We start from the raw sequence: 11,862 nt of genomic DNA on the forward strand, positions 1-11,862 counted from the left end.
GGTAAAAGTAGGTAAGCTAAAACGAAAGAAGTAAAGAGGAAGACGGTATTTCTACCGCTAAGAGGGGATAAAATTGTCATATCGTAAGCAGCAAGAATATACAGAAAACTTATGAGAATTTTGTTCTCTTAGCATTTTTACGCTGCGCTTCATTAAAAAGGTACATATATATTAGTTCACATAATACTATTCTATCAGGTTATAAACCGTATTCTGAAATATCTAGGCATTCCATTATATGCAAATAGTTTGCACGTTGATCCGCTGACCACAGGATTCCTTTATATAGTGCGCGTTAATATATTTTTGTTTTTCATGCAAGTCATTTGAACAAGTAGACTCAAGAGTGTCGCCCATTACCAACATTTCTCTCCTAATAATGGCTGGAAAAAGTGTTAATTCTAAGGAAGTTGGAACAATTGGAAAACTCTATTTAAAACTTTATAATTTTTTGCAAGTTATAGGGTAAATAATATATTTTAAAGCATTTCTTTAACAATTTAATAATTCATTCTGTTTCAGATGGTCTTACCTATTGTATCAATTACTCGATTATTATTTACTGCCTGGTAACAAGGCGAGTCTTTGGGATACTGTTAAACTGACAGTAATAATCTTTCAAAATGCTGCTGTTCTCGAGGTATTGAATTGAAATGTATTTGTTCGTGTAGTACTGTAGTATAAACAAGAATAGTAGATTTTTAACCAAGTGAGAAAAGTAAACGATTTCACAAACATGCAAGCTATGGCAGCGCGATCCGTAGGCGAACTTTGTCACTGCACCATGTGAAATATTTTTCTACAAGGTTAACACAGTGCTTCTTCCAACAAATGTGTCTAAATCATTCTTGTGTGTTAAAATATATAAGAAAAAAATACGAAATTAAGATTTTTTAAATTTGTCGTTACGCATGCGCCTAATGAGTTTTTCTCAGTTTCGACGTCATATTTTTTTTTTTTAGTCAGCAAAACAGTTGATTTCTTATACATAAAAATTAAATATTTTGCTCATGCTTGACAAAATTGTATTTTGGACATGTATGTTAAAAAAGTACATTTAATATGCAAATCATGTTGTAGATAATACATGCAGCAACCGGACTTGTCAAATCCAATCCATTCATCACAACATTCCAAGTTTTTAGCCGTGTTATGCTTGTATGCGGAGTTCTATTAGCAACGCCGTCCAGTTATGCACCATCGTCACCAGGGCTTCCACTAACGCTCTTAGCTTGGTCCATTACTGAGATAATTAGATATTTGTACTATTTTACAAACCTTTTAGGATTTGTACCTCAATTTTTGACGTACTTAAGGTACTGTTACAAATCTTTAATTTTAAATTCCTGCATCAAACGTTTATTCAATTCGTTATAGATATACAACATTTATTGTGTTGTATCCGATTGGCGTGACTGGAGAGCTTTTGTGTTTATACTCGGCACAACAATACGGGAATGATCATCCTAGAGCATGGAGTTATTCTTTGCCAAATAGCTGGAATTTTACATTCAGCTACCATTATTACATTATAATAATAATGATCCTTTATTTTCCTTGTAAGTAGTTTTATTTTTTTTAATTGTAGTAGCAAAAAAACTACTAGAAGTTGTAATTTTTATTTCCTAATGGTTTTAGTTTTTCCACAAATGTATATGCATATGTTTGGTCAAAGGCGCAAGATATTAGGCAAATCCACCATTAAGAAGACTCAATGAGTATCACGTACGCTCTTCTTTCCTCATTGATCAAAATTTGAATGCGTATTTTGTTTTGAATGGTAGGGACTCTAGGTACATGAACATTAAAATATTTGTACTAAATAAATAATGAAAATAAATACTGACTTATAATTTTTATGAGTAATTTTATTGTTAAAAAATTAAACTTCTAAGGCTGATCGTTGGTTGGCATATTCTTAATAATATCAGAATTTCCAGGATCTGTGATGGACAATGTACATACTCTGAAGTACTTTCCACAAGCAGTTCCAAGCTCAATGTTGTTCCCAATGTAGTGGTGCACACCAGTCTTAGCCAGCATCGCGTAGTATTCTATTTCTGACTTCCTAAATACAGGAATAACAAAAATATAAATTTAATTATTCCTGATTAGATAAAATTGGATAAGAGACTACTCCGTAGGACTCCTTTAAGTAATAGAAAGGAAAAGACAACTTGAAAAGGGTTAAAGGAGTACTACATCTCAGTCTCACCTTAAAGGAGGGGTGTTATTGGCAATAATGACCAATTTTGCTTTGCCTTGTCTCAAAGACTTTAAAGTTTGTTTGTAGCCCAAGACATATTTTCCCGACTTCATAACCAAAGCCAGTCTGTTGTTGATACTCTCCTGAGCTTTTTTCTAATAAAACAATAATAAATACATTATTTCCAATAAGAAAAATTTAATATCTCTTTGTGTGTTAATATATTTTTATTCTTCTAATTCTTAGCATGCGAGATTTTATAAAGAAATTTCATGGTAGTACGCCCGGAGTGGTTATATGAACGAAGTTAGGTTAAAGTCAAAGTAAATGGATTACCTGTTTCTTTTGGGCCACCATGTTTACTTGTATATTCACACAACTAAAAAATATATAATTATTAATGTAATCGAAATACTTGGTAGTTATAAAAGAAGCTAAAAATTAATTTCGATAAATTGAAATAAATTAGAGGTGGATGAACCACGAGGTACCTTGGCTGCGAGTACAGATTGAAAAGACGGAAAAGAATAGAAAAGACCGGAACCGAAGTGAACTGAATAGAACGTCAGAACCGGAATCCGAACCAATGTTCGGAAATTCGGAATCCGAACTGTTCCGAACATTCGAACGATCCGAAACCAGCGCCGGCCAGCGGGGGTTATTGCTGAAGTGTGCTGGATTTAGGAACACTGAGTGCTGATTGGTTATAACAATGCTTATATCCAATCAACAATCACTACCGAGCACCAGTAGTCCAGCCCCTGGCGAAAGGCCCGGTCTTACAGGTCTCAATTAAATTAATTATGCTATATTATATTTAACATAAAATATATCATACGAAATACTCTACATATATTCCACGTGACATTTATTACAGCATAATTAAATTAATTGAGACATGTAAGACCGGTCCTAAGGCTGCATTCATTATTGCCTGTGATTGCCTGCATTTCAAATCACGCAAATCGCAATGCAGCGCATAAGAGTATACAGTTTATATGTCACGTTTATAGCGTTTTATACATTACTACATATGCATAATTCGAAATGAGCCATTTGAAGGATGTTTCAGAACGTTAATAAATACGGCGAATATAGGTAGACATGCTTTTTTGAGGTTATTTTAAATTAGTTATGTTAATTTTTAATTACTTTACAAGTTTACAATATTCGTGCAAAATGCGAATGAAACAAGCGGATAAGCGGAGTCTATAGTCTATAGCAGTCTATCTATAGTATAACGACGCGGTTAAACCAATACTTATCCTATGAGCAATGAGCAGGAAGTTCCTTACTACGCTCAGTGCTCACGCTCCCTGGCCAGCCTGGCCTGGCCCCTGCATATGTCGTTCCCGTTCCAGTGGTTTCTGGCCGCTGCCGCCGCTGGGGCTGGGACGTTACTTACAGTATTTGAGTATACATTTATACATATACATATGTATTTTGTTCAGTCAGTTGCTCATCGCACTTCTCGCTGCTTCTCGCCACTTTACTATGCAGCGTGGTGTAATTCAAGATGACGGACTTGACAACGTTGGACTTAATAGTGAAAAGAAAAGGTGGAGGTAGTATTATTGACCAACGTCCACTTTTTTCTAGCGATGGAGAGTAAGTAAATTATATTTTGGTTTATTTTTTAATTTTATCAAAAGCTTTTTCTTTTAGAACAATGTACATAATATGGAAGCATGTTATAAGAGTCTATAGTACACAGACTGGGGATTTTGTAAAAGAGTTTGAAGTGATCGATCATAAAATAGCAGGTATTATTTTGCATCCAGAAAGTCCCACGACAATCATTGGATGTACAGATAATGCAGAGTTAAGTTACTGGAACTGTCAAAATGGTATTGTTACCAAAAAATTGGTAAGAAACTATTCTGCAAAATATATACTGATTATTTGTTTCTTACTTCTATAATTCTTATTTTTTAGCGTTTAAAAACTAAAGGAGAGGAGCAGTTGAAAGCTAAAACATTTCATATAGTACGGTATAAAACAAGTACAGGACAAAATATTTTTCAAGTACTGATTACTAATATTTCCAAACCTAGTAATTTTATAAATATAGCACTGTTTGACTTGACCACTGGAAATTGTATAAAATCTACAAGTATTCAAAATCATAGTGAAGAATACTATATAGATGTAATTGGGAATTATGAAGACAATTTAATAGCTTTGTTACATGACTCTGATTTGCACATATTAAGTCCTGCAAGGAATCTGACTGATAAATTGTAGGTATATAAAACTTTCTAATTATTCAAATATTATATACTTTTTATTCTTTTTAGACATAAAACTGGTAAAACAGGAAGATTACCTACATGCATAGCTGGACATCCTCGAGAAGAATGTGTGGCTACTGGAGATTCTACTGGAAGAGTTGTTGTTTGGAGAAATTTATTTCAAAATAGGCCTTACACAGCATCTTATCATTGGCATACATTACCAGTTACAGAAATAGCCTTTAGCTTTTCAGGTAAGTCTTTATCATATTTTTTCAATCATTTTAATTTATTAAATTACTTTTATTGACTTATAGGAGGACATATGTATACTGGAGGAGGGGAATGTGTATTAGTAAAATGGACCTTAAATAATCCACTGCAAAAATCATTTCTTCCACGGCTGCCTGCTCCCATTAAACACCTTACAATAGCTCCTAACAATATTTATGTAGCTGTTTCCACTTTAGATAATGGTAAAACTTGCCGTATTTTTCATTTGGATATTTATATTCTCATACACTATATTTTTAGGTATTGTTGTTGTTAATCCCCAAAGAAAATTAACGTCGATGATACAAAGTTTTACCTGGGGTGTAGCATTGTCTTCCAAAGATTTATTTCCTGCTGGCTTAATCGTCGATCCACGTACTAATAGTCTCGTATTGAATAGCCGTACTGGTCATGTACAATTTTATGACACCCATACCAAAAGTCTTTTATATAATGTATGTATATTAGACAATTTTTTTTTTACTTGAAAGAAGTATTCTTGATTTTTTTAATGTCTTTTTTTAGATTAATATAACTGCTCAAAACTTTTTAACGCAAGAACGCAGTGTAATTATTGTAAATACAGAAGTGACGAAAATAGCCTTAAATTACAATGGGAAATGGATGGCTACAGTTGAAGAGAGGAATGACAAAATTTCAAATACAGAAGTTAGATTAAAATTCTGGAATTTTGATAATACAGATCAGATGTGAGCTTGATTTATGTTACATGCTTAAGTCTATTTCTTTTTACTGTACTAAAAGCAATAATTTTTATTTTTGCAGCTATAAATTAAATACATCAATAGAGCTTCCTCATGAGAATGGAGTTAACACTTTGCAATTTCAACCAAACACTTTTCCAGAAAACACGGATTGTTTGGCCGTAACAACTGGAAGGGATAAAAAATTTAAACTTTGGAATCTAGCTCAATCAGCATCCATATACAGTAATAAAAAATCCTAAAATTTAATGTTGATTAAAATTTGCAGTGCTCTTATTTAATTTTTTTTACCTTAATAGAAAAGACGAAGCACTGGCATTGTTATAGTGTAGGTGATTACAGACACTTATCAGTGACGGATGCAGACTTTTCCATGGACGGTTCTTTATTAGGAATTGGCTTTGATTCCAGTTTAACGATTTGGTCCCCCGATAATTGCACATTAAAATGCAGTTTGTCAAATACTTGTTATCCTTATACGATAACGTTAGTCTTTTTTTTCTTTTTCTGAAAAGATAACATCGCAATGCATTTATTAATTGAAAAAATTTTTTAGTCGAATCAAATTCGGAAGAAACGAGGCTTGTCATCTGGTCGTAGTTGGATCGGCTAAACATATTGCAGTTTGGGATCTTTTATCGCTTAGGTTAATTTGGAGCGTCCCACTAAAATTAGCTACGCTCACTGCAGATCCAAAATCAATTTATATGGCTGCGTTTACAACTGATAACACAGGTAATAGATATACAGCATCCGCCACTTACAATGTCGTAGAGTATAGATGCAAAACGACGTGTATATCCGTAACCATAAGAGGTGTTAAATTTCTGCTTTTAATCGTTTCGAAACTTTTTATTATTTTCATTTAAAGCTCTTGTATAAAATTTTTCTATCTTAAGTAATTATGGAAATAAACAAATGTGTTTTCTTACGTGCATGCTTTGGAACGTTTTAAGTGGCAGACCTTATATATGCTTGAAAACATATTTCCTATTATTATAAATATTCAGGAAACACATAGTAAAATAATTAATTAACATCTTAATGAAAATTTTTCTTTCAGTATACATTTTCTCTCCAAAGTGCCCAACGCCAGTTTACGAAAAGAAAAATATAATTGATAATGACAGTCTAATACTAGGTGCTAGCTTTGTTCCACATTTAAAAGAAAAACAAGATCCTTCCTTTAAGAAATGGCAGCAAAAATCTCAGCTGTACTTTTTGGATTCCAATCAAGTATGTGCAAACGAATTGATGCAATGTAAATGAATACTTATTTGAATATTACACCTTTTTCAGGAATTGTTGACCTTGGAGCCTGAATCTGAGATTTCGGTATGTCTCGAGATTTTGTCAAACAATAGCAGCGTTCCGGCAACAGCATTCGCCAAATTAATGGCGGATCAAACATTTTCATCCAAGGAAGAGAAACAACAATATCTCCATGAATATCTTGGAGTTTCGGGGAAGGGAATGACCCAAGAAGTAAGCTCAAGACGAATTCTATGAATTTTTATTAATTTTTCATTTAAAAAAATTACGCACTCTTCGCGTAACGTATAATAACGATGGATCGATACATGAATAAGAGCTCTAATATAATCTAAAGAAAATCAGTCAGATCGAATCAACGAACTTAAATTAATATAAATTAATGCGGTATAGTAATTGAGATGAACTTTTAAATTGTCATGGGCTCCGATCGTTCACAGTAGATCAAGATAATGATGGATCGTCAGAATCCGTTTAAGGTGAAGCGATTTGTGCCTATATCCAGTTTGGAACTGTTGTCAGTGCTTCCTGCCCAGGCGATAATTTCTACATCGACGTACCAAATCGAATTTTCTATAGCGCAAACAGTGCCACTGAGGAATTTGTCTCATATTCTCGATAGCCTGCAATCAAGAACCACCTCTTATTCAGTAATTGTCATTATTAATTTAATTTCATCAATGAGGGAAATTTTATTTTTAATTAGATATCATGAATGAATGGGGTGAGATTGATTGTTGCTAAAACTAAACGGTCTGTGCTCAATGTGGAAAATCTTAAAGGAAAGTCTTCCTGTTTACAAACGTATGGAGCAAGCATAGCCTCTCATGATTGGATATACAATGACGAGCCAACACAAGAGAATTGAGTCAACGAGGAACGTTCAATGACCATCATCGTCCACTTTCAGTGTAATCGTACGCAGCCGACGCGATGCCACGGACAAGGAGCAATGTAATTTTCCATGAAAAGTTCATGTTAAAAATAATAATTTTTCGTATAATTCAGGGTAGACAATACTAATTAAAATATTAATTTGCTTAAAATGATAATATGGCATCCTCTAATTCTAAATGAGCTGAATATTCGGAATGGTGTTATCATTGGTGAATTTGCAAAAATGCATCTTTCACAATTGTCGATATTAATTTCTCTTTAATGATGTCTTAATTTCGCTATTCGTAAATTAGATAAATGGTGGCCGATCGAGACATTAATCTATGTGAGAAAGCAAAGATGATTTGATATTCGGACTAAATGTGATTTTAATTGGTCCAAGGTGGCAGGGATGATTCAATATTCGATTAAGAGACGCCCACGCACGTGCTGCGGCACGTGGAACAGTTTGATGCGCTCTCTTATATAAATGTGTCGCGAACATTTGCGGTCATCCACCCTGAATCTTTAAACGCTGCACGGCCGACTCTCTTGGTAGCCTCGGAGATACCATGAAGTCTCGATTTAAAAAGATTTTCAAAAATCGACAAGATGCAATGACAGAGATTGTGAGTTTAAGGATAACGAAATACGATATAAATAGAAAATAATATTTACTTGGAGATTGAAAATATGGTTACTCACTGCTTCAGGATTGCTGGCGGGAAGTCCAGCAGCAATCAGGAATAGCAGCATGGTACAGAAGACGATCGCCAATCCTTTGTAGAAGAACTTCATTCCAGAATTCTTTTTTGAGGGAGAATTTTTTAGAAATATCACTGTGTCAATGAATAATCGACGGAATATTTTTTAGAGGATTACAAATCTTTGGTGAACAAGGGTAGAGAGCGAGTGGATTCTCGAAGGCTGAGAGTTCGAGGTAGGACTGGCTCGAGAAAATGGTCTCGGCATGATTTAATATAGCAGCGACTTTACTACGCTCCCACCCTCCATCAACGCTCCGTTTGGCCCCCGTGACCCGGAGACCATTTGAACCACCGCTCTCACTAGATTTCTTCTGCATCTCTCTTCCTGCTCGAGGAATGACCAGGAGTAACTAACCAGTAATATCCTGTACAAACCAAAGTTCGCTTCCTGCAAGAAAACAAGAAAAGCAATTCATTGATCGAGAGCGACAAAACAGTTCCAGTTCTTCATACGTGTTTCTTATTGTAATAGATTTTAAAATGTTTAAAAATAGAATGCAATTATTACTGTATGAGCTGACGAGGATTTTCGCCGAAACATTGCGTGCGTTGCTCACCGTGACGTCATTTCTTACCCGATTGTCACGAAATCTACGACAATGTTTAATTTCCACCATTAGGTCTGTTTTTGTTATCTACACTTTCTGCACTTTTTATTAAAAGTGTGTATACTTTGTTTGATATATAACATAAATTTTTTTTAAAACTACAGAAAATATGGGCAAAAATAAATAGGCTTATTCTTTTAGAGATCCGTCTCATGAGAGAGCAAACCGATTAGGTTCGAATGATTTGTTGCTGTAATCATTTTAAGGTTGTTTAAAAATATATTGATATTATTACTGTATGAGCTGTGTGTGTGACGAGAATTTTCATGGAAGCATTGCGTGCATTGCTCGCCATGACGTCACTTCTTACTCGATTATCATGAAATCTACGACAATGTTTAATTTGTAGCATTATCCTAGAGATCCGTATCATGCGAAACCAGAATAATTTGGTTTGGAAAATTGCCGTATTTCTCTGGAAATACATTTGACAATTCTATTAGTTGCCATATATTAAATTATTTTGTACTTGGTGCGCCGTTTTTTTTATATGTTTAAATGTTTTTATATGTTCTATCAATAATTTGCTGGAATGTGTTAGTAGCACGTTATCATTTGCGAGTGACCGTCACGATTAAAAGTTTTGCCGATATTCTGCAACCTGAAAAACAGTATCATGAGCGAATTGTTTGAAGATGAAATGTTAAACCAGGTCAGAACTAGTGAAACAAACTCTTATCTCGTGTGACAACCCGTTTCATTGTCTTTGCCCTGTTCTGTGTATAAAAAGACATATTTTTCAAACTAGTTTTCTCGTCTAAAATATTCTCTTCTTGAAAATTGTTAAATTTAATTCGAAGATAGTTCATGGTACTGGATATAATCGTGTGATGGTTCTATTGTTTTTGGAGGATAATTCAATTGCTGGTATTACTTAAAAACATCACACGTAAGTGGTAGGCGGATGTATCAACCTAGATACGAACTAGATGATTACACGAATTACAGAAATTTTCAATTTATTAACGACGAGCATAATATTTAATTGTTTGCGTCTTAAAGAATTAATAATTTTTTTATTTTTTTCAGCTTTTAAGTGTACCTGCCCACACCTTACCTCCAACGAGCTTGATTTGTGCTTCGTTTATTCTTTCCCTGGTAGCAGAACCATCTAAAAAAGTTTCATTAGATACAACTGATGATAGGTGAGTGTAATATAATGTATAATATTTCTTTATTTATAACTCTTTACATTTTCAGGAACGATAATGCTAATAACGAGGAAAAAACGACTGAGAAGGATGAAAATGTTGAAATGTTTAAACAATCATTTAGTGAACCGTTGACGGATGGTGATTCTCAGTTTGATGAATCGATTACCAGTTTCAAGAGTATCGATTGGGAATTCTTATCTAATATATTGCCCGAGAAAGAAAATGTTGAAAGCTAGAGAAAAGTTACTCATCGGATATGTTGATCTATTGATTATTAATAAAATAACATTTCTTAAAAAAATTATCCACAATTTATTCACTATCGATAAGAATCAAGCCGGTCGGGGCAATTGATCAAGCTTCAAGCTTGCCTCAGCAAGCTCCATTACAACTTCTTTAATCCTGTAATCGTACTGAATATTTTTCTTCATGTTTTCAATCACAATGTTATCTCTTCTGTGAAAATAATATTGGGAGTACACAAGGGGATCGTCGAAAATTTGTGCTCCGAGTTGCTCGTCCATCAAAACAGTAGGGAAAAATAAAGCTGCTGTCACAATAGCACCTAGACGTTGTTCCTCGATACTCTGCATTAATTCGTCCCAAGATGGATGCTCCATGTTCGGTTGATTCTCGGTTAAAACTTCACACAATGTATTGTAATAATGCTGTATCATTTCTTTTTCATTAATATTTCTGAAGCTACGAGATGTACAAAGGTACAATAGTTGAATGACATCGTGGGCTAACGGACAGTAACGAAACAACTGGTAATCAAGCAACACACAGTTTGGTGGACTATCAGAACTGAACATTAGATTGTTGCTCCAAAGATCTCCATGACTGATCACATTTGATTTCACAGCTGAAGGTCGTATTGCGAAATAAATTTGATCGCAAGCTTCGGGAATTCGCATAGAGTCCAGATTGAGTAAATTTGCAATGGCTACTATCGTTTTGACCCCCGTATCAAACCATAGCTTTGTATCTCCAATTGGTAGAAAGCCAGTTTCTTGAATCTGATTTAAAAAATGCTTGTTCAAGGGTTGTCCAATACGCCCTTCGGCAATTAGAGATGCACCATGCATTCTTGCAATACTTGATAGTGCTGCTATAACTAATGGCTTGTCGAATAATTTGCTCCTAATCGAATAGCCTTTTTCACCCAAGTCTTCAAAGACGATGAGATCTTTCTTGATTTTGTAGCAATTTGGGACCCATTGAATGCCTCTGTATCCTTGTTTCAATTCAGGTAAAATCTCTGAGAAAAATATGGCTTCTTGCTGGAAGACTCCTTTCTGAAGTATATAGTTCGCTTGGTCGGGTACTTCGTAAGGGATGACTTTTAGAAAAAACGAGAGATTTTTCTTGCCAGAATTCTTCGGGATGGTCACGCTCAATCGTAGATGGGAGGCTAGATATCCAAGCTTCCCCTTGGAGTAAGGCTTCAAGCAGTAGTCCACCACTTCATAATCGTGATTTAACTGTTTGATTATTTTCTCAACCTCTTCGAGTGTAAGAATAGCTTTCGTTTTCACAGTTGTGAGATTCGCCATAGCTGCTATCTTATTTCTATTCAAACTTCACTTATAAAGCATTATAAAGCGATGAATTAATCCTGTAGCAAGACCAGGAACAGAAAAATTTATGGTTCGAGATAAAAGTAGATTGACAAACAGCAAACAGAGCTTTTCTATTTTAAGGATTGATCATGCAAGTGCAACTACATTTGCTTCAATTACGATAGATA

General features: G+C 34.4%; 4 protein-coding genes across 5 annotated transcripts; 2 read left to right on the plus strand and 2 right to left on the minus strand.

Moving 5' to 3' along the window:
• Positions 1–16: 16 nt before the first annotated feature.
• On the plus strand, positions 17–1,857 carry Hacd1 (3-hydroxyacyl-CoA dehydratase 1). 2 transcript variants are annotated; one of them, XM_066746327.1, is made up of 6 exons: positions 17–160; positions 323–465; positions 523–640; positions 1,081–1,316; positions 1,378–1,559; positions 1,639–1,857. In XM_066746327.1, exons 2-6 carry the CDS (start codon positions 380–382, stop codon positions 1,716–1,718), a joined length of 702 nt encoding a protein of 233 aa, XP_066602424.1. In that variant the 5' UTR covers positions 17–160; positions 323–379; the 3' UTR covers positions 1,719–1,857. The 2 variants fall into 2 exon arrangements, with proteins under 2 accessions (XP_066602424.1, XP_066602430.1); XM_066746333.1 differs by having other exon boundaries at positions 20–160; positions 227–465.
• RpL30 (ribosomal protein L30) lies at positions 1,848–2,806 on the minus strand. The gene is made up of 4 exons (XM_066746352.1): positions 2,698–2,806; positions 2,543–2,585; positions 2,216–2,361; positions 1,848–2,068 (listed from the first exon to the last, which is right to left on the minus strand). The coding sequence occupies exons 2-4, from the start codon at positions 2,561–2,563 to the stop codon at positions 1,891–1,893; spliced, it is 345 nt and encodes a 114-aa protein (XP_066602449.1). The 5' UTR covers positions 2,564–2,585; positions 2,698–2,806; the 3' UTR covers positions 1,848–1,890.
• Positions 2,807–3,278: 472 nt separating this feature from the next.
• Positions 3,279–10,482, plus strand: l(2)05287 (WD repeat-containing protein l(2)05287). Its single transcript, XM_066746446.1, has 14 exons — positions 3,279–3,814; positions 3,872–4,073; positions 4,142–4,446; positions 4,504–4,691; positions 4,755–4,913; positions 4,972–5,165; positions 5,236–5,420; positions 5,497–5,660; positions 5,735–5,921; positions 5,992–6,170; positions 6,499–6,671; positions 6,735–6,920; positions 9,988–10,103; positions 10,159–10,482. Exons 1-14 carry the CDS (start codon positions 3,723–3,725, stop codon positions 10,346–10,348), a joined length of 2,520 nt encoding a protein of 839 aa, XP_066602543.1. The 5' UTR covers positions 3,279–3,722; the 3' UTR covers positions 10,349–10,482.
• LOC136785443 (uncharacterized) lies at positions 10,445–11,840 on the minus strand. Its single transcript, XM_066746488.1, has one exon. It carries the CDS (start codon positions 11,666–11,668, stop codon positions 10,445–10,447), a length of 1,224 nt encoding a protein of 407 aa, XP_066602585.1. The 5' UTR covers positions 11,669–11,840.
• Positions 11,841–11,862: the final 22 nt, after the last annotated feature.

This window comes from Prorops nasuta, unplaced genomic scaffold (genome assembly GCF_024137725.1).
Source record: "Prorops nasuta isolate Cenicafe-Biocafe unplaced genomic scaffold, Cenicafe_Pnas_1.2 PNAS00003, whole genome shotgun sequence".
Taxonomy (NCBI): domain Eukaryota; kingdom Metazoa; phylum Arthropoda; class Insecta; order Hymenoptera; family Bethylidae; genus Prorops; species Prorops nasuta.